Source organism: Etheostoma cragini, chromosome 6 (genome assembly GCF_013103735.1).
Source record: "Etheostoma cragini isolate CJK2018 chromosome 6, CSU_Ecrag_1.0, whole genome shotgun sequence".
NCBI classification, from domain to species: domain Eukaryota; kingdom Metazoa; phylum Chordata; class Actinopteri; order Perciformes; family Percidae; genus Etheostoma; species Etheostoma cragini.
Genome location: NC_048412.1, coordinates 7,586,670 through 7,614,362, shown reverse-complemented (window position 1 = coordinate 7,614,362; position 27,693 = coordinate 7,586,670). Strand labels below are relative to the sequence as shown.

At 40.5% G+C, this 27,693-nt stretch overlaps 1 protein-coding gene across 35 annotated transcripts in view; it reads right to left on the bottom strand.

Moving 5' to 3' along the window:
* LOC117946383 (plectin-like) overlaps positions 1 to 27,693 on the bottom strand; it is a 156,731-nt gene that overhangs the window by 8,701 nt on the left and 120,337 nt on the right. For 22 of the 35 annotated variants that reach the window (XM_034874478.1, XM_034874480.1, XM_034874483.1 and 19 more), the window contains 28 exons: positions 27,307 to 27,411; positions 25,852 to 26,018; positions 21,377 to 21,492; positions 21,100 to 21,200; positions 19,631 to 19,750; positions 18,693 to 18,788; positions 18,472 to 18,599; positions 16,435 to 16,528; positions 15,869 to 16,023; positions 15,440 to 15,761; positions 15,276 to 15,353; positions 15,003 to 15,164; positions 14,808 to 14,912; positions 14,597 to 14,692; positions 14,154 to 14,279; positions 13,388 to 13,540; positions 13,124 to 13,278; positions 12,766 to 12,892; positions 12,219 to 12,402; positions 12,076 to 12,099; positions 10,836 to 10,993; positions 9,626 to 9,804; positions 9,388 to 9,526; positions 7,901 to 8,257; positions 7,718 to 7,801; positions 7,412 to 7,516; positions 7,156 to 7,254; positions 1,952 to 5,305 (listed from right to left, as the gene is read on the bottom strand). In XM_034874478.1, the coding sequence (XP_034730369.1) occupies positions 1,952 to 5,305; positions 7,156 to 7,254; positions 7,412 to 7,516; positions 7,718 to 7,801; positions 7,901 to 8,257; positions 9,388 to 9,526; positions 9,626 to 9,804; positions 10,836 to 10,993; positions 12,076 to 12,099; positions 12,219 to 12,402; positions 12,766 to 12,892; positions 13,124 to 13,278; positions 13,388 to 13,540; positions 14,154 to 14,279; positions 14,597 to 14,692; positions 14,808 to 14,912; positions 15,003 to 15,164; positions 15,276 to 15,353; positions 15,440 to 15,761; positions 15,869 to 16,023; positions 16,435 to 16,528; positions 18,472 to 18,599; positions 18,693 to 18,788; positions 19,631 to 19,750; positions 21,100 to 21,200; positions 21,377 to 21,492; positions 25,852 to 26,018; positions 27,307 to 27,411 (7,089 nt within the window). The remainder of the gene's footprint in view (positions 1 to 1,951; positions 5,306 to 7,155; positions 7,255 to 7,411; positions 7,517 to 7,717; positions 7,802 to 7,900; positions 8,258 to 9,387; positions 9,527 to 9,625; positions 9,805 to 10,835; positions 10,994 to 12,075; positions 12,100 to 12,218; positions 12,403 to 12,765; positions 12,893 to 13,123; positions 13,279 to 13,387; positions 13,541 to 14,153; positions 14,280 to 14,596; positions 14,693 to 14,807; positions 14,913 to 15,002; positions 15,165 to 15,275; positions 15,354 to 15,439; positions 15,762 to 15,868; positions 16,024 to 16,434; positions 16,529 to 18,471; positions 18,600 to 18,692; positions 18,789 to 19,630; positions 19,751 to 21,099; positions 21,201 to 21,376; positions 21,493 to 25,851; positions 26,019 to 27,306; positions 27,412 to 27,693) is intronic. The other 13 variants (XM_034874479.1, XM_034874482.1, XM_034874481.1 and 10 more) reach the window with 4 other exon arrangements.

Sequence of the window (27,693 nt, the reverse complement as noted above, 5' to 3'; positions counted from 1 at the left end):
TCTACAAAACTAAGTAAATATAAGTGAGTTCAGAATAACACATTTCTATTGATAATGTGTAATATGTTGCTTATCAAGAGGTCACACTGCAAATAGAATTAAAAAGGATCCTAAATATTTGTGTAGAAACTAGGGTACTTTACAGTGTCTCTAAATGCACAACACACTGCAAATTAAGAAGATAAATGCAATTTATTAAATTTCTTTTTCCAAAGGTAACTTTACCCAGCTACCATATAGCATGTTTCACAAATACTTGTGTCAGATTATTTAAATGGCAAGGATATAGTCATAAAAGGCTAACATTAGATGCACACTGCAGATATCTGCAGTACTGTTTGAATGACACAATCCAAATGTTAAAATAAACATAAAAGATTTTCCAACATTCTCTTAATTTTTTTAGTGTCCCCTTAAAAGAGTTTCCGTTGTGTTTTCTACATTTGCAGCTTGTTTCTGTATTTGGTTGTTTTCTGTAATTGCAATCTGTTTCCATTTGTTTTCTATTCTTAAAGCTTGTTTTTTGTCTATCTGTCTGTTTTTTCTTCATTTGCAGTGCACTGAGCTCTCAGGTCCACCGTAGTATTCTGCATAGTAGTGTTATAAATCAGTTAATAAATATCTCCAACATGGTAAAGCTGGATTATAATGATCTAGATTTGAAAAGGTCTATAGTTTTAATATAAATATGAAAGCTTTAAAAATTGTCAATAAATTGGTAATTGCTTTTTTACCATAATGCTATTTTGCTGGCTGTCACTTGTTTGGATTAAACCGTTGTGTCATTTAATGGGCTGAAACAGGGGAGCAATTGTGTTGCATAAGACATTGGTGCTAATTATTGGATAAGAGGAAAACACATCGTGTAAGGCTTAAGTTTAAGAGGGATGATACCCTCAGATCTGCATGGTGGTACCTTTTAAAATATTTAAACATTAAATAAGCATTCCACTGTTTTTAACTGTACCCGTTCAGTGTAATAGAAGATAACCATACCAACAATGCTCTCAATTTTAGTGCATGGTATATAATACAATCCAATAGGATGTTACACTTGTCAACCAGGAAGTACATGGTAATTACAGATTGTGTGCTGGATAGGTATGGTGACATACACATCCTCTGGAAAAAGTTTTAGCCTGTGGATGTTGGAAACAGAGTTTTGCTAATACAAATACTAGTGATGGCCAAATAAAGCTTTGTGAACCAGTGTCTTTATTTTCAGAGCCCCCTAATGTATTTTTCTTAAAACCAAGAGGGCCATCTAGTAGGCTCAAAAAATAAAGACACTGGTTCACGAAGCTTAATTTGGCCTTCACTAACAAAAAACATATATCTGGGGAGGTGGAAGCCTGTTTGGTGGAGGTGTCTGCATATCTTAGTACAGCATTCACAATGAATACTGTGGATTGTTTCAAATGGGAGATTGTTGGTAGCATGTCTTTTTCTTAGCCAGTGATGGGTGAGTTTGAATGTTTTTTGGATCCTACAAATACAGCCAATATTCATGATTTAGGGGTTCCAGGAAATCTGTGGGTGCATGTATTGTAATGGAAGGCTATCTCTTTAATTGCACTGAAGATGAGCATTTTGGTTAAATTGCTAATGAAATATCATAATTTCAATTATTTCAATCTGACTTTAAGTGATGTGATTTATTTTGGAGCTGAGTTGCAACTGAGTTTTGAAATGGAAATAAATATGAAGCATGTCTCAAAAGGAAAAAAACAAAACATTCCAGGATATGAGAGGTCATTCAGGGTGTGATCTGCATAAGCACAGTGCACTGAAATCACAAACATAAAGTCAATATCACATTTTAAATCAAAGATTTGGTTTTACGGTTAGTTTAGTCAAAGAAAAGAATAGAGGAAATCAAAGAAAGTATTGTGTTAGTTTTAAGATTAACAATGACATAAGCTGCTCTGTTATGCCATTTTTGACACAATACCTCTTTAGACTTATTTTGAAGTTCTGCTGCCTCCTTTTTCAGTCTAGACTTCTCCTTCTCAAGGTCTGCAATTGCGTTGCGTAAATCGCTAGCCTCTTTGCTGGTATTGAGTCTCTCGTATTCCAGTTTTTCCACTACGGTCATTTTTTCTTTGGTAGCTATTTCAGTCTCATGAAGACGGGCAGCAATGTTATCAGCTTGTTTCTTGAATTTTTTCGCCTCTTCCTCAGCTTTGGCCTGGGCTTCACTGAGCTGCGAAACCTGAAGTTTGAGTTTTTCCGATTCGGCTATGATCTCCAATTGCCTTTTCCTCTCTGCTTCAAGTGACTTCTGGTATTCCTCAGTTTCCTCCTCCAGGCGTTGTTGCATTAGTTGCTTATCCTCCAGCAGCCTTTGTGCCTGCTCCTGAGCCAAGTCCTTCTGTCTTTGAAGCATCTCTGCCTCTGCTTTGAGCCTAGAGGCCTCTTGTATGGCCTGCATTTTCTCTTTAAGCATTTTATCGGCAAGAGCTCGTTGATGATTGAGATCGTCTTCTGCAATCTGTCTCAAGCGTGCAGCCTCTTGGGATTCTATGCTAAGTCTGGCAGCATCCTCTGCAAGCCTTTTCATATTTTCAGCCTCCTCTGCGAGGAATTTCTGTGAGTTATCTTTGTCTTTCTTGATGAGGCGTTGATTTTCTTCCTCAATTCGAGTTTTCAGTTTGATTAGCTCCTCCATCTGAACCTTGACTTTGAACAGCTCCTCCTCCACCTGGCCCCTTTGTTTGACAGCATCATCAACCTCGTCCTTCAAGCGCTTCAACTCTTCATCCAGGAGAGATTTCTGCTTATCAGTATCGTCAAGCTTCAGTTTGACCTTTGTGAGCTCTTGCTCCACTTGGAACTTCTGTTTAAGTGTTTGCTCTGCCAGTTTTTTGTGCTTTGCCATGTCGGCATCGGCCTGTTCCTTTTGCTTGAGTGCTGAATTTTCTGCTTGTGCTCGTTTTGCGGCTTCAAATTCAGCATCCTTCCGCAATCTCACGGCATCCTCCTGAGCTTTGGCTTGGATTGCAGCTTCTTGCTCAGCAGCTGCCTTTTGCCGTTCTGCTTCCTCTGCTTGTTGACGAAGGAGAGCTGCCTCCCTCTCTGCCTTCTCCTTAGCAGCCTCTGCCTCTTTGGCAAGCTTCTTGGCTTTCTCGTACTCTTCCTTAAGCTTCTTCTGCATGATGCTATCTTCCTTCTGTTGAGCGAGGACACTTTGGACTTGCTGCTCAGCAGTACTGCATTTCAGGGCTGCTTGCTGTGCTGCAACAATCTGTTTTTCCGCTTCAACGTCAGCCTCTTCTTTCTGCTTTCGGGCCTCTTCTGCTTTCTTTTTCAGACGATCGAGCTCGTCTTGGGCGAGCTTGCGTTGTCTGGCCGCCTCTTCCTCTGCAGCAGTGATCATCTTGACCTTGTCCTCTGCTTCCCTCCTCTTCTTCTGCTCCTCAAGGGCAAGCTTCCTTTGTTTTTCTGCCTCCTCCTCTGCCCTTAATTTGCTTTGTTGAGTTTCTTCTGCAATGTTTTTCAGCTTGTTCAGTTCTAGCTCCAGATCAAGTTTCCCAGATGATGCCTTTTCAAAGTTGAGCTTAAGAATGCGGATTTCTTCTTCGACAACTCGCCTCTGCTTCAGTGTGTCATCCACTATGGCCTTTTGTCTTTCCATTTCAGCCTCAGACGATTTTTTGAGTAGGAGGATCTTTTCATCAATCTCTAGCTTGTGTTGGTTGGCCTGATCTTCGAGAGCTTTTCTCTGGTAAGCATCATCCTCAGCTTGGCGCCGGAGTCTTTCGTTTTCGGCCTCCTTCTCTTTCAAGGCAATTTCAGCCTCTGTTTTTAAACGAGTGGCCTCGCTGATTGCAGCCAGCTTCTCTTTGAGAATTCTCTCGGCCTCTGCTCTTTGGCGAGCTGCCTCTTCCTCAGCAACTTGCCTCTGATGCTTGGCCTCCTCTGCGATGGCTCTAAGCTTGCTTGCTTCCTCAGCCACATCTCTCATCCTGGCGGCTTCAGCCTCAAGAAGTTGTTTGCTCTTCTCTGTGTTGGTCATGGACTCCTTTTCTGCCTTGGACTTAAGCTGAATGAGTATATCCATTTCGCTCCTCACTTTGGCCAGTTCATCCTCTAGCTGTTTCCGTTGTTGTTGCGCTGCAATGACGTCATTCTTCAGGCGGTAAAGTTCATCTTCAAGGAGAGATCTCTGCTGTTCTGCGTTGTCAAAGTCTGCCCTAAGTCGAATCAGTTCCTGTTCGGCAGTGAGTTTCTGCTGAGCCGTACTCTCAGCTACCTTTCTTTGCCGCTCAAGTTCTTTCTCGGCCATATCTTTTTGCTTCAGAGCTGAGTCTTCAGCCTTGGCTCTTTTTTTAGCTTCGCGCTCAGCCTCCTCCTTTTGTTTCTCAGCTTCTTCTTGAGCAAGGCTCTTTTTGTGGGCTTCTTCCTCAGCCTGGAGTCTAAGACGGAGGGCCTCATTAGCTTTTTGCCTCCATTTCTCAAGCTCTTTTTCAGCCTCTTCTCTGGCGTTTATAGCATCCTCCTGTTGTTTCTTGAGCTGTTCTGCTTCTTGTTGAAGCTGAAGGACAGCGCCATGCTCTTGTTTGAGGGATTCCTCCAACTTCGAGGTCTTTTCTGCAAAGGAGATGTGTTTGCTCTGGAGCTCAGCCGCAGCACTCTTCTGGGCAGCCACTTGAGCAACCTTGATCTGCCTCTCCTTTTCTAACTCTGCTTGCTTCACTTGCCTTTCGGCCTCCTCGGCCTGCATCTTGAGGTTTTCAAGGTCTTCCAGTGCTTTTTGCTTTTGCTTAGCAGCTTCTTTCTCTGCCTCAGATTTGCGTTTGAGTTCTTCCTCTGCCATGCGCTTTTTCTGGGTCTCTTCATTGACTTGTTTGTGGAGCTTCTCAGCTTCTTCCTGGGCGGCCTTTCGGAGTCTCTCAGCTTCAGCTGCTCGGTTTCGAAGTTCCTGAAGCTCAGATTCGGCGGTAGACTTTTGTTTTAATGTTGTCTCAAGTTGCATCCTAATGATGTGGATTTCCTCCTCAATCTTGGTTCTGCTGTAAAGAGCCTCATCCACCTGTTGACTTTTGTTCTTGATCTGCTGCTCTGAGAGGTTTTTGAGCTCCTGCAGTTCCAGCTGGATGTTGTGCTTTTGCTTTTCTGCATCCACAGCAGCAACCTCTCTCTTGCTTACTTCTTCCTGCATTCTGAGTTTCAGCTCTTGAGCCTCTTTCTCAGCTTTGGCAATGGCCTTTGCGTGAGCGGCTGCTAACTGCTTTTGTTTGTCTAACTCAGCCTGCATCTCAGCCATTTTTTTCTGCTCTTCCGCTTTGAGTTTCTCTGCAGTTTTCTACATTAGTGGAAGCAAATGGTAAAGAAAGAATTAAAATCAAGCATGATATGTTAAAGGTAGCACTTTACATTAACTAGCTCAAAACCGTGTAGATTCAAATTGTAATTACTGTAGTAATCACAGCCTAATCACACTGGAATAAGAGCAATTTAATGTACTGTATTACCCAGGCAATGTTAATGTTAAGGTTAGCTCAAACGTCAATCACTAGACGTAAATTAGATGCACATTCATATGATTCAAGTGATGTTAAACTCACGATGCAATGAAAATAGTTAATGACAAGACAATTGAGGGAAAAATGGATGATCGGGATGAATGAATACATGTATGGAAACAAAATATCACTTCACAACACAGCATCAAATCATATGGCATGCAACTGTAGCTGTAGCACTAACTTTCAAAAACGGCATTATATATGTGATTCCAATAATAATATATACTTTACTTTAACTTTAATTATGATCATATAATTTGTTGAAATGTAGATTTCAACTTTGAATAGCAATAGTATAGCAATAGAGTATTTACCACACATTTATTTTATAGAGTCTATTAAAATATTGCTATGTTTGATGTAAATGTCTAGTTGTTTAAAAATAATAAACAATAAAAAATGTTTTTTAAATTTTTGTTTAAATTGTCTGTGTCCAGTGTGGGATTTCTTTCTGAAACAAAGGCTGTTACAGTATTATTCACACTATTCCCTTGGACAACATTGTATCTCATCCCATGCATCGGGGGTTCTTTAAATCACTATATGCTACAAAATGGAAGGGAAAGGAAAGCCAAAGTCAACGATAAGAGGTTTGAGATGTGACAGTAAAATTAGAAAAACACTTTCTGACTCCAGGAAGTGTCAGAAAGTTGAAGAGGAATAAAAAAATAGAATATTGAATACATAGTGTATCAAACTGCAGATAGCTACTGTTATTCTATAAAAAGCTGCAGTGAAAGCAAAATAAAAAGCCATGAAAAAGCCAAAATGCAGTTTGAGAGGAACACAGATGTTAGCATGACAGAGGGAACGGAGAGTATACGTTACAGTAGGTACTTGAAACACTGAGTAATTTACCTCTTTAATGCTCAAACAAGTTAAGCATTCATCATGGCAAAGCACTGGCAAGCAGTTAAGAAGAGCAAAGAAACAAACGAAAGATTAGGGTTAGAAAAGAATGTAAAACGTTGTGGTTAATTTAGGGGAAACGGAGAGCTGAAGACCATGATAAGCAGACTGAAACACAGTCTTCACTTGGATTTTACCCTCAGGCAATGAAGTGGCCAAATAGATAAGAAAGTAAAGAAAAATCGTAGTGAAAGAAAGAACCCCTCATTCTAAATCTACAACGCCACGCTACACACAATGAATGGAGATGGAGTAGATACTACAAACACACAGTATAGTTGTTTAGTATAGTTTTAGACTGACATTGGGAATTATGGCCTCAATGTAGCTTCCTAATGAATGTGCTATTTAAACACTGCATTCTTTTGAATGTTAACACACTCAAACCTCATGCATCGTATTTGTTTGCAACTCTTATTTTACTGATGTTTTTCTCACTTTTTCACTAATAATTTGCCTAAATGGATTCTGATATAATCTACTAATAGACACACACTTTTTTTTAGCTCAGCTACAGCATGCCAATGTTGTAATGATTGCGAAGGAGCTATTTGTCACCCGTACATTAATGTAATGCGAGTGTGTGTGTGACACACACAGTGCGTGCATGCATGATCGGCAGGCAATCTCGTGTATCGGTTGGTTCAATATTTGGTTGGTTGGTTAGGTTAATGTTAGAATTTAGTTCGTTTGGGATCCTCAGCCTGTTGTCACGCACCTCCTCGTCCTCCAGGCGGCGCTGCGTGTCGGTGATGAACTTGATGTACTGACTAGTAAGAGTCATCAGCTCACTATACCGGGTCCTCAGTGTTACATACTGACACAGGGAGAAACAACAACAAAAAACATTTGTCATTTTCAGCTTCATGCATGTGTTTTGCACAGTGAAATCCATTCATAGTTAAGTTGTAATTTATCAAAATATTCACTATTTTCCCCAAAGCTGTAACCAACACGGGTTCTAAGAAACAAACCTCCTGAATGATGTTGTCAGAAGCAGAATCCAGTTTGGATTTCTTCAAGGGAGAAGCAAGAGGATCCACCTGAGCTTTGTAGGCGACCAATTGGAGTTCATAGTCCTATTTGGGGGAAAAAGTAAATCTTCCATACATCAATTATGCCACAAATACTTTCTCTAAACGCTCCTTTTTATTTTTATTTCCACAAAATTTTACTATTTCAATTATATATTTCTGTTTGTTGAAACAATGACAATAAAGATATCTTTAAATTACATTATTTACAATAATGAATGCAAACTAGTGTTGTTGAATGCTCACCTTAATAGTGTCAATGTATCCTTTAGCATATTTTTGACACTCATCAACTTTGTCTTTGTTATTCTCAATCTCCTCCAGCAGTTTCTGATTGAAAAAAGGTTTGAATTAAAAACTAAGCTAGTTAACGTGAGAATTTTAAGAAAATGAATGCTGAGGAAATATGAAGCGCTACACGATATATACCTTCTCCTGGGCCAGTTGTTCTTTTAGAGTTTTGCTGTCACTGATGGTCACCGCCTGGATCTTCTCCTGCCTTTGCTTGGCGTCAGAAATCCAATTCATCAGCCAATCATAGCTCTCCCGATAGTAACCCAGCTGGCGGCCGAGCTGCTCCAGCTCTCTCTGGCGGATGTCCATCTGCGCGAACACGGCTTTCCAGCGGTCCTGGAGACTTGACCGGACCTGGCGGTAGTGGTCCAGCTCGGTGTCACGCTCGCTGTGCACACGTGACATCTTGTCACTCACTGCTGTCGCCTTCTTAAGTTCTTCTTCCAGAGAATCAAACACTGGCTGTTCACCTTCTGCCTCAGCTCGCATTTTCTGCACATTTCATTAAAAAAACATAAAAATAAAAGACAGTCAGTGGTGAACAAACAAGGTCAAAACCACAAGTTCACACAAGGCGTTACTAAATGGAAACCGTTCCCAATTTGTTTACGGGATGATTTGTAGTTTTGTATGCAACCACTGCTATAGTTATTCCCAAACGTTTGCCATCCTGTTGTAGGCCTATATGTACACATTAGTTTCACTCAAAGGTCCCATATGGCAGTAAAATGTCACTTTATGAGTTTTTGAACATTAATATGTGTTCCCCCGGCCTGCTTATAGTCCCCCAGTGGCTAGAAATGGTGATAGGTATAAACAGAGCCCCGGGTATCCTGCTCTGCCTTTGAGAAAATGAAAGTTCAAATGGGCCAATGTGGAATCTTGCTCCTTATGAGGTCATAAGGGGCAAGGTTACCTCCCCTTTCTCTGCTTTGCCCGTCCAGAGAATTTGGCCCACCCAGGAGAGAGAGACATCACGGCTTTCAAACGAGCAAAGTGGCAGTTGGTCAAGGCCACACCCCCAGCCTCCCCCATGCCCCCCCCAGCCCTCCTCCTCTAAAGCTACAGACTCACAAATGACACATACTAAGGAAAGCTCATTGTAGGAATGACTCTAGTGGCTGTAATTCTGCACCAAGGCTGAATTTTGGGAAAGAGACCTAAGCACCATGTAATGGGACCTTTAAAACGTCTGTTCCCCATTCCTATAAAGCCTCTTTGAATTGAACTGAGATGAGCTGTTCTCCACAAAGAGGCGAGAGAGAGAGAGAGAGAGTGAGTTACTCAACATTCATATGTTTTAAAACCATAGGATAGTCAATGAGACCCAAAGTGATTCGAATCAGGCTCCTTAGATTGAATGGTGTAAATATTTTCTTTTCTCTGTTTTGGTAGTTATGGTGTTTGGTGTAGCTTCGTCTGTCTTACATTTCCCTTGCAGTGAATTCACAAATGTATTCATGTTATTCCAGCTCTTCAGCAGAACCATACAATATTTATTTATATTTATAAAAAGCCCAGCTTTGAAACCACTGAAATTTACAATAACTTGAGACAGTTCTCCTCTAACAGATGTTATATCCCTGAACCCAAAACACTGATTAAAATAATAATATGTTTACCTTAAGCGTTGTTCTGTAAGTCTCTACTTCCTTGACATCGCTGGGCACGGTGTGAACATCGCGAAGACACTCCTCGTACTGCTTGAGAACTCCCTCAGCACCCTGAGTGTTACGGATGACCATTTCCACAGTCTTCAACCTGGGGGCAAGAACCAAAAAAGTAAATAAAATAGCATCACAGGCACACAGTATGGGCATTAGCGCATTTTCTCCCAAGAGCAATCAGCTGGGGACTCACTTCTGGAGATAAACCGAGGAGAGCATGTAGGTATGATCCATCTTCTGCACGGTGAGGTCCAGCTCCGAGCGCAGGACAGGAGCTGACGCAGACTGCTGAGGGGAGGCCAACACCTCCTGTGTCTTCACAGATACCTTACCAAGGTCCTTCTTTAGGCCCTCAAGCGTCACATGGACTTTCTGTACAGGAGAAGAAGAGAAGAACAGTTGGCAACAAATGAAAAACAAATGACTGGAGAAAACCAAACCAAACTGCTATTGGCAACTCTCTCTGAACTTTCCATCTGATTTAAGCCTAGTTTTTAAAATGTTTTATTTAACCTTTATTTAACCCCCATGTTGTCCTCAGGTCACATTGAACTGTTTTCTTATATCAATGTTCTTTTTAACAACCCAACTGTAATTACCCAAAATAACATGATTGATTCCAATCCAATGAATTTTTTGAAAAAAAGAATTGAAGTGATTTTGAAATACTATTCAGTAAAAGTTGACATATTCCAGTCTGTGATTACCCATCAACATACATTCCTTTAATTCTAGTCTAAATAATTCCTAATTTCTTCTTTTCTAACTCAAACATTAGGTATAATTTCTTATGGGGTTTACTGACCATAAATTTCATAAATAACTGTAAAACTAAAGTTCATGAGTTCGTATTACGAAGTGATGAAAACATCAAAAAAAGTGACAAACATTGGAAAAAAAGCATCAAAAGTGTTACAAAAATTGATAAAATGTTTGAAAAAGTAAAAAACAAACAAAGGAAAAGCTTGAACAAAAGTGTTGATTTTTAAATTTTGACGGGAAGACACCCCAAGAGTTAGCCAGGTAGGCAGTTGAGGTTCTCATTTCCAACGGCGATGTGGCCAAGAACAGCATAAGCGTGCAAGACAACATACAGTTTAACATCCAACACAAAAATACAGAATACACAATGTAAAAAAAATACAGTAGGCTATATAAAGTACAGATTAAGTAGGCATTACAAGGCCGGCGCAAGTGAGTTGTAAGTAAGTCGATGGACATGCCAAAGTGATATGGTATATAACATGAATAGACATTCTATAACACTGCTGAGATGTAGTATTGAGAGTCAAAGTAGAGTAAAGCATAGAGGCGGTGTAGTAGCAGTCTCCCTATGGTTGCTAATGTCTAATTATTATGGTAATGTAGTGTAATTAGTATGGCCATGTTGCCATGTGAAGTACCTGCTGCTCTGTTGTCTTCTGAACACATTCCTTCAGAGCTTCCTTGTCCATGGGTTTGCGTATGCGAGCCACAGTCCCGGCCTCACAGTCCTCTATACGCACTCGCAGGTCCTTGATCTCAGAGATGTAGTTCTTACACAGAGACTCATCCTGTTGACCTGTGGATCAGCATAGTGTGTCTTAGTTTAGAACAGCCAAATTAACTATGTATTAAGCCTAAAGACAAGGTGTAATTGATACACTTATGATGCAGTCAAGGGCCAATAATGTAGATTATTGAGAATATACTATCACACACCTTAAATATCTTAGACTTTAGACATCTACCACATATTTACTGTTCATGTAAGCACAGTCATGCATGCAGCTCGTCATGTGTTGTGACAAAAACACATGTTATGCACTACTGTTATAGCTTACAGGATGTAGTAGGGCTTAACATGTTCTGTCCAGAGAGCAGAGAGCTGTACAATCTCCTAGGAATAAACCTAAGGGTTTCTAACCTGACCACATTGCTGGTATTTATAATTATCAAGGCAAAATAACACTATTTGTGTTAATTAACATTTGTATATGCAGAACATATACTTTGCATGCAGCTTCAACTTCACGGTAGCTACGAGGAAGATAAAATGCCAAGTTCATAGCCTGTGATCAGCCTCATGGAGGGGATACTTGACAGTTTGTCATTGTAGAAACAAACTAAATTTGGCATTCTATCAAGCTAAGACGGATTCCATGTTACGGTAGCGTTCAGAAGCTGCTGGTGCATCTTTTGAAATATTTCCACGTAAGACTTATGGCAGACATTGTGTTTTTTACCATCATTTCAATGATAGACGCTACAATACATGAATTTGGTGGGACAAAGTTACCATAGTGCTGCTGAGTTTTACATCCCTGACAACTCAAAACGCAAACTGCATCCACTCGGGATGATGTAAAGAACTTGAATATTTCTGTAGTGATGCTAGATGTCTGTTTCCCATTATTATACAGTATGTCTTGGGAAATAACCACACCATGACAAAAAGCACCACAAACTGTAGCCTAATGCACAAAATATGGATGTGTGCAGAGCTGCAAAATAAAAGAAAGCAACGTGGGAATCAAAACAACATGCAGTCACTCAGGACTCTACTCTAACACTAATGTCTTTGAACATCTCATCCAAAGAGTTTACACACACACACACACTATCTCGGTGAGCCGTAGCTTTGACTGGCTTGCCATCACTCACCTTTGAGCCTTACAACCATTAGTCCTGAAAGGTGAACGACAATTATATATACTGTAAAGCTGCTATTCACTTCTTGTATGTTCCCTTTATAAATCCATGAATTATGAAAAAGCCAGTGTTTTACTTAGAAACATTTTTGTTACCTTTCTCCATGGAGCGAATCAGGTTGTCGAAATGCTGGGTGGACTTGGTGTAGTCCTCCTCGACCTGCATTCGGTCGGCAGGGCCAAAGAGCTGCGAGTCCTGGCTGTCGCGCATGTAGTCCTGGTAGTGGAGCTCCAGGTTCCTCATCAACAGCCTGTACTCCTCTGGTTTCATGGATTTGAACTGCTCAGGGTGGAGATGAATGGGGGGTGGATTAGGAAGCAGGACTCTAAAGAACTTGATGTTATAATTTGATTTAGAGAGGTTTGTTTCATGGACCAAAATAAACAGAATCATTAAAGCACAAACAAAATCCTGATTTACTTATTTAGATTGTATTAGCTATTTATAGCTAATGGAAACGTTTGGTCAGATTTTCTAATGAGTTTAGTTGGCTTAAGATTGTATACTACACTTTTTGCATTGTTCCTTTACATGCCACACACACATTAGCTTGAGAGTGAAGCTCAAAACTAACCCAGCACCTCTTAATGAATCCTTCTCCTTTCTTTCTTTCTTTTTTTGCATTAAAGTGTAAACACTCACCATGGTGATGTTCCAGGAGCGTATCTGTGTGAAGTCTCTCATCAGATACTGCCATGAGAGCAAGCTCTTCATGTCTATATGGAGCGTCTGCCACATAGACACCATCTGCTGATGCCCTGCATCCAGACTGGAGTAGGAGAGGAACGCAGATAGCACAAGAATTACGAAACAGACACTACGCCAGAGAGTATACATTATCAAACCACTAGGTACTTGGTTTGAATGTCAGAAATTGGATCGGTTGACAGGAACAGTATCGCATTCTGGAATTGGTTTCCAGTTAAAAGCGCTTTATGAGAACAGTCCATTTACATTTACATTGTTGACTCATTTTTTGTTGTTTTACTGGTTTTCCCACCTGGACACACTGTCCATGGCATCCTTGTTGACTGGAGGCACCATGAAGCAGACGGAAGGCACCAGAGCCTCGTGTCCAGAGTGGTTCAGGACCTTCCACTTGAAAGGCTGTGAGTTGTTGAGGAGCGCACACTCGTCTCCTTTATGGACAGTGATCTGAAACACAATCCCCCATTCGATGAATACACACATTAAAGGAGGAGATACTGAGGTTCTGCGACACGTATGACCACTCTGGGCTGCGAATGGATCCCAAATCACTAACCTCCTGTTGCTTGAAGTCACAGACGGCCTGAATAGGCAGTTTGCCTTTGATGGAGCTGGTGGGGTTGCGTGGTTTCAGCTGGATGATGGACTTGGCTCTCTTGTTCAGGCTTGTTGCAAGGGTCTTGAATTCATTCAGCTGTTCTCTCTCCTCCTGGTGAAAAATAAATGACACAAACAAGATTAGAATAAAATAATTTCTAAAACATTAAATATAGGCACTGGGTCAGTTTGGCTTCTGAAGCAAAATGGTCATCATCTTGGTATTCTTTCATATTCTGTTTTGTTCCTATCTGGCATCATTAACCTTCAAGTTGTCAACGGGTCAAATCGAACCATTTTTCTATATCAATGTTCTTGTTAATTACACAAAATAACATGATTGATTCTACACAACACTGTGGCAAGACATATTCCAGTCTGTGATTATCTATCGACAAAATGTTTGTCTAAAAAAATCCTAATTTCTGCTTTTCTAACTCAGACATTAGGTATAATTTCCTAACTAATTTACCATAAATTCCCAAAATAACTGTAAAACCAAAAATTAATAAGTTAGTGTTACTTTGTGTTGAAAACGTCAAAAAAGTGACAAACTAAAAAAAAAAGGAGCGGTGTTGAAAAAAGGGACAAAAACGTACGAAAAAGTTAAAAACATTGATAAAAAGCATCAACAAAATTGTTGACATTCAATTTTGAGGGGATGACAACACAAGGGTTAAGTGCATGTGCAGCTAGATATACCCATGCATGCAGTCCTCACTCACCACAGCATCCTGCAGCAGATCCTCCAGGCGTGTGGCCGTGGTGGAGCGATCACAGCTGTACTTCTTTTTCATGTTCTCTTGCATTTTATTCATCTTGTCCTGAGCCTCTTTCACGTCAGCAAAGAACTGCAAGGAATGGACACCATGGGGGACAGAACATTTGACTCTGTGCTCTATAAACCTTGGCAGGTGTTCATTGTAGGGTTTTAGCAGGGTGCAAAATTAACTTTTCTGTCCAACAGCCAAATGGCTGTACGTATTTTTTTTTTTAAATTTTACCAGCTACTCAATTAGATTACCATTGCTTTTTTGGGCTGGAGAGCAAATTAAATCTCCCAGCCATGTGTATATTTTACCAGCATTTGGATTGCGGAGGGTGCTAATTTTATACCCTGGTAACTGGAATCCACAGAACCTTTTTCATCAATATCACTGTTCCATACCTGGTAATAGGCTGTGTTTTCTTTGAGATGAGCCTCAATACAGCAGCACAGCTGGAGGATCCAGCTCCACTGAGTCTGCATGGCGGCTGTGAAAGCCTGCAAGAGACGTAATGATGATGATGATGACAGTGCATTAGTTGACTGCTTACTCAGTAGCTTTTATGCAGTACATGGACGTTTGCTTATCAGCTTGGTTGAGTAGAGTAATTACCTCGACTGTCTTCTTGCCAGGATGTGCTTCCCTGACCAGTTTGTCCCCCATGACCTGGAGATCATTGACTTTCTTCTCCCTCAGCTCCAGCTCTCTCATGAGACCCTGGACATTTGAAAAGAAACAGTTAATGGCAATCAGTCATTTAATTAATTTATCCAAGCATCTTTGACAAAATCCTCTGCTTCAACGCACCGAGTAGTTGTCTTTCTTTGCCGTCATGTTGGTGTTCCTGTCGCTCCAGTCGAAGTTGACCTCCTCCTCTTCTTTGTCGTTTAACCACATCAGCTCTTTAGTGGCAGCGCTGACAAAGACGTGGAGTGCGTCCAAGTTCCTGAGACGGGACTTGGAAGAGTTCTGATAGAGCAAAGATCAAAATACCAACAGTTGATTTAAAAAAAAAAAATCAGCACAATTACAACGTCAAGCTTTACCATTCAGTGCAGTTTGACATGTAGAAATATTTACCAGCAGTTTGCCATACTGAAGGTCCAGTTTGCCCATGTATTCTCTGTACGAGCCCTTGCTGACAGGAGATATCTGGCTCTGCAGAAAAAAAAAGATGCAAAAAAGGTTACTTTTAACGTCAGACAGTATGTAATCCCATCCAGTGGTTTTGATAAGGCTGCTACCTCGTCAGCCCTGGCCCGTTCAATCTTGGAGCGGAAGTCCTCCACCGTTTGGTGAAGGCCTCTGTGGCTGCCCAGCTGGGACTCCACAGAGGGCAGATCAGAGCCCCACTCTGCTCCATCGATGCGAAGCTGGTTCTCCTCCACCCAGGCTAGGAGATCTTTGACATAGAGAAGGGTTACATCATCTTTCTCAGGCCGACCTTTCATGGTGGACTGCTGGGACAGCTGCGTCTGGGAAAACTTGATCGTCGTCCCGGAGGACTTCAGGCGAAGGTTGTAATCGGTGCGCAAGTTCACCAGGCGCTCATGAAGGCGGTAAATCCTGTGGAGATAAGAAACACAGTACTTTTTATTGGTGCTTTTTTGTATCCAGAATTGTTTTGTAACAGGGTTACAAGTTCACTTGAATGTAATACCCGTCGCACCCACCTGCGGTACATCTCTTCAGCCTGAGGGTGGCGCCCGTCCTTGAGTATCTGCACGTCGTTGAAGAGCAGGCGGATCATGTTGTCTGCCTTGTCCAGCTCCGTTTCCAGCTCTGCTGTGTGCTGAGCTGGTTTCCCTGCATTTAGCAGGCGAATGTCCTGAAGGGATGAAAGCCAATGAAAATATAGATTCTCATCTTTTTAAATGCCAACCAGATTAGAAAGGAAAATAAAGGTGTGTTACACTGACCGACAAAATTGATTTTAAATAGTTGCCAGAAAAAAGGCTTAAGAAGTCTGTACTTTGAAATATTAAGATATTATGAGGGCTATGTATGTGGATGCCAGCAGCCATAACTGGCTCCAGACTTCAGAATTGTTTTGAAAAATGGATTTCGTATTGACAAAGTTCTGGAAAAAGAAAATTGAATCCCAAACTTTTTGGTCACACTAAAATTAACAAAAGCTTTATGCTCTAAATGATCCTCTTCTGGATTCTCTGTATGCTTTATTTTTGTGAACACACACCAAAATGTAGTATTTCCAATGTAAGACCTGAGTAGGACTCACCGTCTGCAGCAGGGTCTCCAGGTGGCTGAGTTTTCCATCACACGACCCAGACTCCATCTGGACTTTACTGACAATCCTCTGCAGCCTCTCAAGTCTGGATAAGATCGATAAAGAAAAAAAAGATCAATATATTAAAGTCAAATTGTGATAATCCCTGTCACACTTCCACAGTATCAACTCCTTGAAACCCGTGTTAGAGAGCCACATTGCTTTTGAACCAAAGATAACTTACGGCCCCCTGCGCTGCAGCAAATACTCCAATTTATGAGGGTCACTCACAAAGGCCATTCCTTAACTCTTTTATAAAGACGACAGTTCCAGCTACGTGCCAAGTAGCAGAGCAGAGTGAGATAGAAATGTCTTCTGACGAAGACATCCAGTCTGCTCATTCAGTCATTCCCCGTCTCAAAACCATGAACAAGGCAATCAGAATGCAAGATGACCGGACAATCTCGTGACATGGAGACATTCCATTTTTCCAGGCATGACGCAATGTCTCATCCAATTTCATTTGACCTAATTATTTATTTTTACGTGTCCAATTATGAGGGACACATCTCTCTTGTTTTGATACAAACCAAACCGACTTTAACCAGAATCGTCTACCAAAACAGGAAGCAATAAGTAAATTCCAACAACTAAAGCCAATGCAACTAAAATTCCAAAATGGTGAAATAATTTTCAGAGTTGTTTGACACTGAGGCAACATTAGTCAAAAGGTAAATTAAAAAGTATTTCGTAATGTTTAGCAAATGTGTCATACCTTTATGAGCACATCTTTGGCAATGCTGGAAGGTTAGCAGGCTAGCTAACTCATTGGCCTTAAGGCTAAGGTTAGGCTACTAGCTACAGAAATGTTTGAAAACCAAGGCACTCTTGTTGAACAAAAAGTTAAAAAGCCTTCATTTATATGGCTATAATACATAGCAAAAAGAAAAAAAATGCACCCACGCAGCACACAGGCCTTCTTTTCAACCACCCCCAAAAAGAAATGCTAATTTTGTCTGTCTTCCCACTAAGCTATTAGGTAGCTGGCATTTTTCAGTTATTAGCTTTATAAAATTAGCTGCTGACTTACAGTGTTGGGGAGTAACGAAATACATACTGGCGTTACGAATTCAGAATACAAATAATGAGTAACTGTATTCCGTTACAGTTACAATTGAAATAGGTGGTATTTAGAATACAGTTATATTGTTGAAATCAATGGATTACATGATTGTACTCCTTTGTTTCACAACAAAGCCAGAACAGGAATGTGTTTCTATCTTAAAATTCAAACAGCATTTCACATTAAAGAACAGGGAGAATGAAATATAACTGTGGAATGCATCCTCTGTTTCCCAGAAACCAACCTCCTTTCAGCGTCCAAATTACTCCAACTCCAACCTGAAGAATCTTAAAGTAATTCTTTTTTTTTTTTTTTATTTAGCCAAGGGTAGTCGTCTGCTCTAGTTATACTGTTCACCTTGCTATTGTATAGTTGTATCAGGTACCTGCTTAGTTGACTTGGAACTTTACATTCTTCAATGTGCTGATTTTCCAGCCCCGAACCATTGAAAAACTGACTAGCCCAGTTCGACATGCTAGCTAACGTTTGCTGAAATTAGCTTGTGGTAGCAAGACTGTAGTTAGATTTTTGTAGTAGGCTATGCAGTTTGGGACTACAAATACAAAAATCTATGTACTTGTTCATGTACACATTCAGCCAGTTGGAACAGAAGAATACACCAAAATAGGCATGTTTGGCTAAGCATTATATTTATATTGACTTCTGAAATGCTATTCAATGAGGAAGTTATCCAGGTATTCAGAATACGTTACTCAGACTGAGTAATGGATTACGTTACAAATTACATTTTTTTGGGCATGTTTCTGTATTCTGTAATGGAATACGTTTTGAAACTATCCTTCTCAACACTGTTTATTTATTGATATAGTGTTCCGCATTGTTACCACTACACTCCTTGGTTGGAAAAACTAGTTCATTACTAATCTGATCCATCAAAAAGGAATATGTTATGACACGCTCCTAACCTCTCAAACTCTATCCTGAGCAGCCGTTCTCTTTCCAGGATGGCCACATGGAGTCGACCCCATTCTTTCTCCACGTCAATGGGATGGTAGCCTGGGGGGACCTTCACCTGACCAGCATGCACGGCACTCTGTGGGCAGGTGGGAGCAGAATGCGTAAGTCAAAACTCAATAGAACAGATTTCAATAAAATACAAAAAAATAGAAAAGGATGGTTAGCTTGCCTCAAAGGACTGGTAGATGTGTTTGGATCGGTTCTTGTCCGTCTCTTTCACTGGCAGCTCTGCCTCTTTGAACTTCAAGAACTGGCGCCAAAGAAGCTAAAGAAAAAATACCCGAAAAAAGTTTGTATTAGCAATTTATATATATTTTAAATGTCCTAATTTTTCTTCTTCTCAAAAATGTATTTTTGTTCCAAGACAAAAATAGTCAGCATCAGCCTTTACAGAACAAATGGTTAGAGCTTGACTTGTTATGCATTGGCTCAGTTAAATGAATTTGAAATCCTAATGTCCTAAATAGGATAAGTAAATTAAGTAACACATTACGCCACAGTTCTAAAAGTCTGTATGTGGGCTGCTGTCCTCTTTAGTATTATTTGTTTATTCCCGTGACTGGTGTCAATTGAGTTGAACTTATAACAATTCAAATAACTTCATACTGCCTATATTACTAAAGTAAAATGTTAATCGCCCTTTAACCAGACTTAACTGCTTTACTGAAGCATAAGCTACTACTTTTGATGATCCTGTGTTGCTGATAATGTGACTTCAAAGAGAGTGAAAAAAATATTCAAGTCACGCTAACTTTTTGTTCTGCAACAGGGAGTGGCAGAGGGCTCATGCTCCTAGGACTAGGTTTAGCATTATCTGCCTTTTGGCTGTATTTTCTCAGCAGAAGCACTGCCCCACCTACAGTACAACAATATGTATGAATAAAGGTGTTTCTGTCTGCTCACAGCTAGACATTATGTAAGCCTGTTCTTTGATATATTGGAATACCCTTTTTCACAATAGTTTCATGCTGAGCATTAAGGGAAACATTTTTTTTTAATAAACAGTATATTAGTGCTCTTTAGTGCTGCTCAACTAACACATACCTATAACAAAGACAAATCTCTGGCGCACAGGCATAATATCAGCATATCATCAGCTTGGCTCACCTCGATCTCCTCGTAGCTGGCAGGGAACTTCCTCTCCTCAAAGATCATGACATGGTGGCGGATCCACTGGAGCAGAATAGTCACAAGCTCGTAGTATTCTTGCCAGCGCAGCTCGAGCTCCTGCAGCCAACGCAGCAGAAAAAGAAGAGGTTTAACAACAGACAGACAGGAGAGTGCTTCTTCTAACGAGTCGCCATGATACATCACTCACACACCACGCTAAACTCAATTAGGCAACCGAACAATCCAGGTCTTTTGTGAGCGGACAAGGAGGGGGTTGATGAAGTGGGCAGAGGTAGAGGAGACAGTGGGGGAAGAGAGACAATGGTGGGACACAGACAGAAACATAATTCTTTCTCCTGTTTTCCCAGAGTAAGTGTGTACAGTTGTACCTATGTTTTTAAAGACATTTATTAGGAAAGATGTATCAGTATTCACCTTTAAACGTAAAGTGTTTACAGTATATATATATATATATATATATATATATATATATATATATATATATATATATATATATATATATATATATATATATATATATATATATATATATATATATATACACACTACTATGTTTTACAATATGTGAACAGATGATGTGTGACAATAGACAATACCTGTGAGCATGGTGCAATTTTCCGGCAGGGTACGTGGGATTTCCCCTTTATTGGTCTACATATCTCTGCCTCTGTTTAATTATTTTTAATTATTTTTTATCCCTGGTGGGGAAAAAATGTATCCCCTCCCTCAATGGGATTAACGCTATTGCACCAATAGATCATAGATAATTTAGCCTTAGTACTATAGAAGGATAAAACCTGAGGGGCAGTTTTGGGTTGTATTTAGCTGCTACAGAGCTCCAGAATGCCGGCTACAAGCGGCAGTTGTTTAGCTGCCAATAGGTGACTGTGAGATGACTACCAGATGATGGTCCTTTCAGGCATCATGTTAGTGGAGTTTAGCCAGAAAAGGTGAGCATCATGGGGCGATGACAGTTGGTTTGGAGGTCTCGTCTGGGTGAAAGCGCTGTGCTATTTCATATTGAGATTATTTTTCATTGGATATTGAAATGTTCGTAAATAAGTGTTTCGGCATGGCTGGCCTATCCAGGACACTGAAAGGTGGTTTGAATTCTTGCTTGTTTTGTTACGTTGTGAATGAATAACAAATGAAATTCGAATGTAATTGGTTTCACAAGATTTCTATTTCTTGTTAAACATCGGGATGCATTGCTAAAGACTGCAAACAAAAGCTCTTTCATAAGCAGAATCACAAGCCTGTTCAGGTTTGATTAAATCTGATCAAGCATTCTATCAGATCAAAGTAAAGCAAACCTTCGCATTACAAGTAGCACAATTCTGCAATATGTCTGGCACACATTGCAGAATTGACAATGAAGTTGAATTGAATTTACATTTTCTTCAGCTAAAAGGCATCTAAAAACCAAGATGCATTGTTCTGCTTACATGAGCTCTGCCATCATGGACATCGACCCTGGGCATGACATCATACAGGGATGATACGTAAGTGATGATGGACTTCTCATCGGGGTGTGGGACATCAACATCTGAAAGGATAAGGTCAAATTATTTGCATTATATTCCTTGTCTAATGTCATATTGCAGTAACCAATAATAACTTGCAAAAAAAATGCAGCATAGCACATAAAAACACACTGAATTAATCTAATCATCAAAACCAGGTCTGGGGGTTCAGATTAAATTGGCCTTGGGCCAGTCTTACCCTCCGGGTCCAGTAGGCGTGTCACTCCCAGGTCTCTCTCTGCCACATGGAAGGCCTGTTCCAGGTTCTCCAGGTTGGTCTGTTGGTACACTCTGCCCATGTCGATGAGTCTGGGACTAGGGGAACACAAAAAATACACAATTATTCCCTAACAGGGTCCAGATCAATCTTTAGGGGTTGTCTATTGAAATGTATCATGAGAGTTTCATAGCATGACTGACTACAACCTGCAGTTTAGGGACATCCATTAAGAGTTTCCATAACAACACTGTAATTATGTGTGTGATAGTAATGTATAAATGTTTATTGTAAATTGAAATTGTAAAGAAAAATGACAGTAATGGCTACAATCTAGCACTGCATATCAGGATTAAAGTTGTAAATTGTATAGGAAAAAAATTGGAAAAAACAGTTTTTTTGTCAAGGAACCACATTGCTTCACTTTGCAAGTTTGGATCGACGTCATCAGACCACAGAGCACTTGACGTGCATTATTCCTAAATTGGCTGTACTATCAAATTATACTTTGGAATCAGACTTAACAATAAGTAAATACTCTTGATTTTAGCACAGAATCTATATTATCATAAGAACCCGGACTTGGAAGAGGCATTGCTATGAATTGAGCCTATTCAGAAGAAAACCACTACTCGTTTTGGAGGATGTGATAGCTTGTGTGCTTTAGGAACTACATTTATGACTTTTAAATCCCAGAAAAAGTTTTTCTATTCCTCAGAGATTTACAACTTTAATATCAGATTATTATCCCCTTTCCCACAGCTCCATATTTGTTTTCACCTACAAGAGCTTTAATACCTTAATGCCGTTGTAACTATCTGCATCTGTTGTTTTTGTCTTTTCAGCCTCAGAAATCAAAGTTAGAATAGTTAGAAGTTAGAAGAATTGAGATGGAATGCTATGATATACTGTACATAATCAATGCAGTCTGTACAGGTCTGCTCTCTCATATGGTATGACACTAAATATAGTAGCAGCGCTGTCTGGGCCTTTTTAAGACTTCTGCCAATGGCTAAATGCTATAAAAAAGTGTTCACTTTCTGACAGACTTGTACAGCACCTGCCTTTTTGTCCTCTGGGCGTTTGACCGTCTCTGGCAGATGTCAGAGCATCTATAGGTGGAATGTAATTTCTAAAGCAATTGACGTAATCAGAGCTGACATCTTTTAAATTGGCAGCCACCCACAACTTCAAAAAAGGTTCAGTGTGCAGAGCAGCGTGATTGAATGCACCACAAAAACCTAACCTATCTATAATGCATGCATACTCCACTATAACAGATAATTTCAGTCATAATGACATGTCTTAAATGCATTACAAAATCCACACATTCAAATGTGCAATGCGCATCTCTGCAAGCAAATACAATATGTGCACAAAGCAACAGGAGGAGCAGCTTCATACAGCTCTGTGATGCGGACAGAACGGCCCCCATTCTGTGCTTGACCAGGAGGAGCCTCCACATGGCGGATTTCTCCAAAAGAGTACTGCTTTGTTGGCCTGGAGGAGCTGCTCGTGCTCTGTCCCTCTCTTCCATGAAAGCTACGGGACCTCCAAATGTGACCAGGTTCATCACTGCTGGAGCCCTGAGCCCCTGAGCTTTGGGAACCCCACCCTGAGTCCCGGGAGGATCCCTCGGATGGGATATCCTCACAGAACATGACCACCCGGTCGCGCACATTGCTGTTAGATCCATCACTGGAGCCGAGGCGTCCCTTCTTCTTCATTGACTTCTTCCTTAAACTGAGCATCTTAATGGTCCTTGTCCAGTAGCAGTTACAATGCTTCTGCTTTAGTGCTTGGCCTTACAGTTTCCTTTTGTCTTTTTGGCTCAATGGTTGCATGTAAATCCATCCAAGGCATCGTCTCAGGGGTCTATCATCATGTGAAGATCCCCTTTATCCTTATGCAGCGTTGCTGAGATGAAAAAAGCTCCTACTGGTACAGCCAAGTCACTGCTCCTTCATCACGCTTTGCCACATGCTACCTACATACGAAGAGCTGTGTGAAGTCGATTTGTAAACCTCTACACATCGACATAAACCCTGGACAATCTTAGATTCTTTGGATGAACGCATATTCTGCCCCAGGATGCTCCGAACTATGTCTGGGCACAAAGTAATGCTGCAGTTTTCATGCTGAAGCCAAAGTGTGCAAGAGTTACGCCTACACACCACACCCCTGCCCTGTATGAAAAGGCAGCCCTTATCCAGCCTCAGGTGTCTCCAAAACCGAGACAGAAGAAAACTGTTTCAGGAAAACGCTTGGGTAAGAGGAAACGTGCCCCTGCAGGCGTCTCTTTCTTTCAATACAGAATGACATTAAAGAACTACTTTTTAACCTTCGCTCATCTAATACACCTTTTCTTCTGTTTGCTGTCTGGACTCCTCTGCACGAAGCCCCTTGTCAAGAAAATCTAAAAAGAAATGAATTGTATTGACAAATCTTCCTGAGAAATAAATGCACATTCATTTCCCAGGAACCACCTCACAAAGCTGTCCTTAACCACTAAGTCTACTATAAATACACACCACAGCTTTGGGGGAATTAGCATATTTGGTGCTCAACAGCAACCAGTTCAAATCCACTATAGGCTCCCAAACCATCTAATAAATGAATCATGTTTAAAGGAATTATCATCTTAAGGTGGCAGAGTACTCATGGCCAACGCCTGCCTTTGGTATTCTTAGCCTGAAGGCCTGCAATGTTCATGTTTTTATTAAAGCAGCAACTGCAGCTAGTAGAAAATATCAGACTTTAAAACCTGATTAAACAGACAAGAGTGCATAAATGAATTTGAGCACTTCGAGTGCAACTATACGAAAGCTGTCAATGTTAAGTCTTATCGTCTTTCCATTACAATAAATGGAAAGACGTCATGATTATTAGGTCTAAAATGATGTAAACTAGAAAAGATACACCTATGTCAATACTGAGAGTGGGATTTAATTACAGAGCAGGTTAAGACTGGCATCATGGAGGAGCTGGAGGTCCAGAGCACAGGGGCGGCGCTAGAGGGGCACAGGGGGGCCACAGGGGCACAACCTTCATGACATTTATGTAGCGCATTGTCACAGACATTTATTTCTAAGCATAACCCAAGGTTACGACTGTTAACCAAAATGAACAAAATAATTAAAACTAGGTGGGAAAATACATGGTCGTTAACTGAAATAAAATAAAAATGCATTACAAAAAACAATAACTAAACTAAAACCGTAATGTCTGTTTGCAAAACTAACAAGGAAATATCCTTAGTTTTCGTCTTGTCAATGTCTTTCATAGAGCAAATAACGTTATATCTTTCCGACATGACATTTGCCATAGACATGTACAGTTTCCGACTGGGAACCCATAAATTCTGGCATTCCATGTCAAATTGAACACAACATGTCCGTGTCCCTGGTATCATGGCGATACCGAAAGTCGGGAGAAAGTGGCAGAGTTCTATTTGATTAGGACTGTGTCAGATAAAAGCCAGTGCCTTGCAGTGGAAGGTTATGAAATATGTGGACAGGTTATTACAGGGAAATATCCCATGAAGTTGAAAGTAGCACAAGGAGGCTGACCTAGCTTAGTTTAATAAACTAGTTTATGACTTTGCTCACAGGATGCAGCAGGATTTCTGTTTGGGAAAATGCCGCTGTGGCTGAGGCATCCAGATCACTTTTCATTTGGAGGAGAGATGAGTCATCGGTATCAGGTTTTCCATTTAGTGTGTGCTGTACAAACGGGTGTCGTACCACTCAGATTAACTTCTCACACCTCTGTGCTGCAAGTCTTTAAACCTTTTTTTAAATGAGGAGTACAGTTGAGCTACATACTTAATTGAAAAGTCAAATGTATACTCTTTTTCAGGCTACTCTAAAAAGGAATCCTCCTGTTGTTATTTTAAAAGATTTTTTAGGCTGTTCAAGCCACATTTTTACTCTTTTTTCAGGCTACTCTAAAAAAGGAAGCCTTCTGTTATGCCAGATTCATTTCAACTCAGGGTGAGACAACACATAACCAGTGTTTCATTCGGGTTATATAAGAACATTCTGCTGTAGGATTTTAAAACTGAAGGCTCAAATCTCTAATTAAAGCTGTACGTCAGGGTGTTAAAGCCATATTTACCTAAACTAATAAAAACTAAACTGAATTTGAAGACAACAAGTCAAACCGAAATAAAAATAAAAACTGATAAAAAATGAAAAAAATGTAATAACCCTGAAACCACCCTATTTAAAAAGGTCCTGGAATTGCCCCTTCCCAGTGCACTCTATATTTAATAAAAGGCAAAGACAGTGATGGGGCACGACAAGACCCAGCACCTCAGGTCGTATTACAGAAGCCCTGCATTTTTCTAAATTATTTATATTTGACATTGTCTTCATGTAGGTGCTCTGCAAAAGGATTCACATGCCTGTGCAATCACTACAATGTACTATTTAATCAGCAATACCCGCCCCACTCACTGGTGTTTGTGTATGACGGCGTTGAAGAGCTTTCCGTCCCTCCAGCTGGTGGTGAAGTTATCACAGCGGATGTTCTGGTAGCCGTCCGTCATCCTCTGGGACCAGAGCAGCAGCTTCTCCTTGGCCGTCATGTCTTCTGACAGGCCGTTGATCTGAATATCTGAGATCTGGGATGTTATATATAAATACAGTGTTAGGAAGGTAAAGGATGTGCAGAAGAATCCATTTTGAAGGAATGTGGAGGAAATCAGTCATTAGTGGAAACCATAAGATGCAGTTTGATTGGAATCACAGGACACCCGTGGTTAATTTCAAAATAAAATGTCAATCATCATTTCCCAATTAACACCTTTATCACTCCTTGGGTTAATATCTTTCCTGTTTCCTGTTCAGTAGATCGAAGTGTTACTTTTTATGACTTGGCTCACAGGATGCAGCAGGATTTCTGTTTGGGAAAATGCCGCTGCGGCTGTGGCCTCCAGATCACTTTTCATTTGGAGATGTTGGGGTTAGGAGAAATGAGTCATAGGCATCCGGTATTCCATTTTGTGTGTGCGTGTACAAACGGGTGTGCGTGCCATTCAAATTCACTTCTCACACCTCTGCCCTGCAAGTCTGCAAAGTCTGCAAACAAGTCTGTTATGTCACCCCTCTTGCCGAGTTTTTTGTACCTACTTTATTGAAAAGCATGTACAGTATTCTAGATTAACTATTTAAATCTAGATCCTACATGCACTTTTGCAATTTTTTTTCCTTTGTAAATTAAATTAATTAAGGGTAATCACATTGTGAGATTTAACACTAAATGACATAATAAGAGGGAGATTTTCCTCTCCACTTTGATCTCTATGACTCACTTGCAACCACAACCCAGCTATTATCCCCTCTATTATATACAAGCATAAAGACTCTGGGAACATTGTTTATTTCTACAGGGCACAATGGCCCCTTCACCATATTAATAATGTCTCCTTTATTTCCCATATCATCTAAACCTGAATCATTTGATATTAGAAGGTGTGGCCCTACCTAATTTTGCCTGGCAGCTCTTGACATACAATGGAAAAGGCCTGGCTATCCGGGATGTGGTTTGGGAGTGTATTACAGCACGTTGTCCACCTGGCCTGACACCCCCTGCCCTTGGGAGTCAGCGAGGGAGTGACTCATACTAACACGCCCTGGTGTATGGGTCTTTATACCGTTCATAAATTCATGAGAAACTTGACTGCAGTGATAGTGTGTTATGCTAGCTGTGAATGCTTTTCAAAAATAGATTGAGAAGTATCCCCATTTTTGATTGTTGATTTGAAACTAGGTCTTATATTGAGAGTCTTTTTCTTTTGAAGAGCAGCGTCCATTCTGATTGGTTCCAGGGAGGTGAGAAACATCAGCTGACAGGTGCAGATCCCAGAGACAGAGGTATAGAGCGATAATATAATAAAACACAACACTGACAGAGAAGGAGACCTGGAAATGGAGGATGATGGTCCATATTAACCCAAGGGTCAGCTTGGGGTTCCCGTCTGCTATGTCATCGTTTCTGATGTTCACCAGCTTGACCTGAGAAAACACAACGCAGTGATGTGTTTTGGAATGATTACAGCATCCCAGGAATACACAGACACAATGAGACAAGATTTTGCTATTGTTTGTAGCGCTGTAACAACTTTTTTTTTTGAACAATTAAAGGTCCCATGACATGGTATTCTTTGGAGGCTTTTATGTAGACCATTTATATAGAACACTGTATCTGAAGTCTCTTTTACATAGACCTTAGTGGTCCCCTAAAAATATATCTGAAGTCTCTTTCCCAAAATTCAGCCTTGGTTCAGAATTACAGCC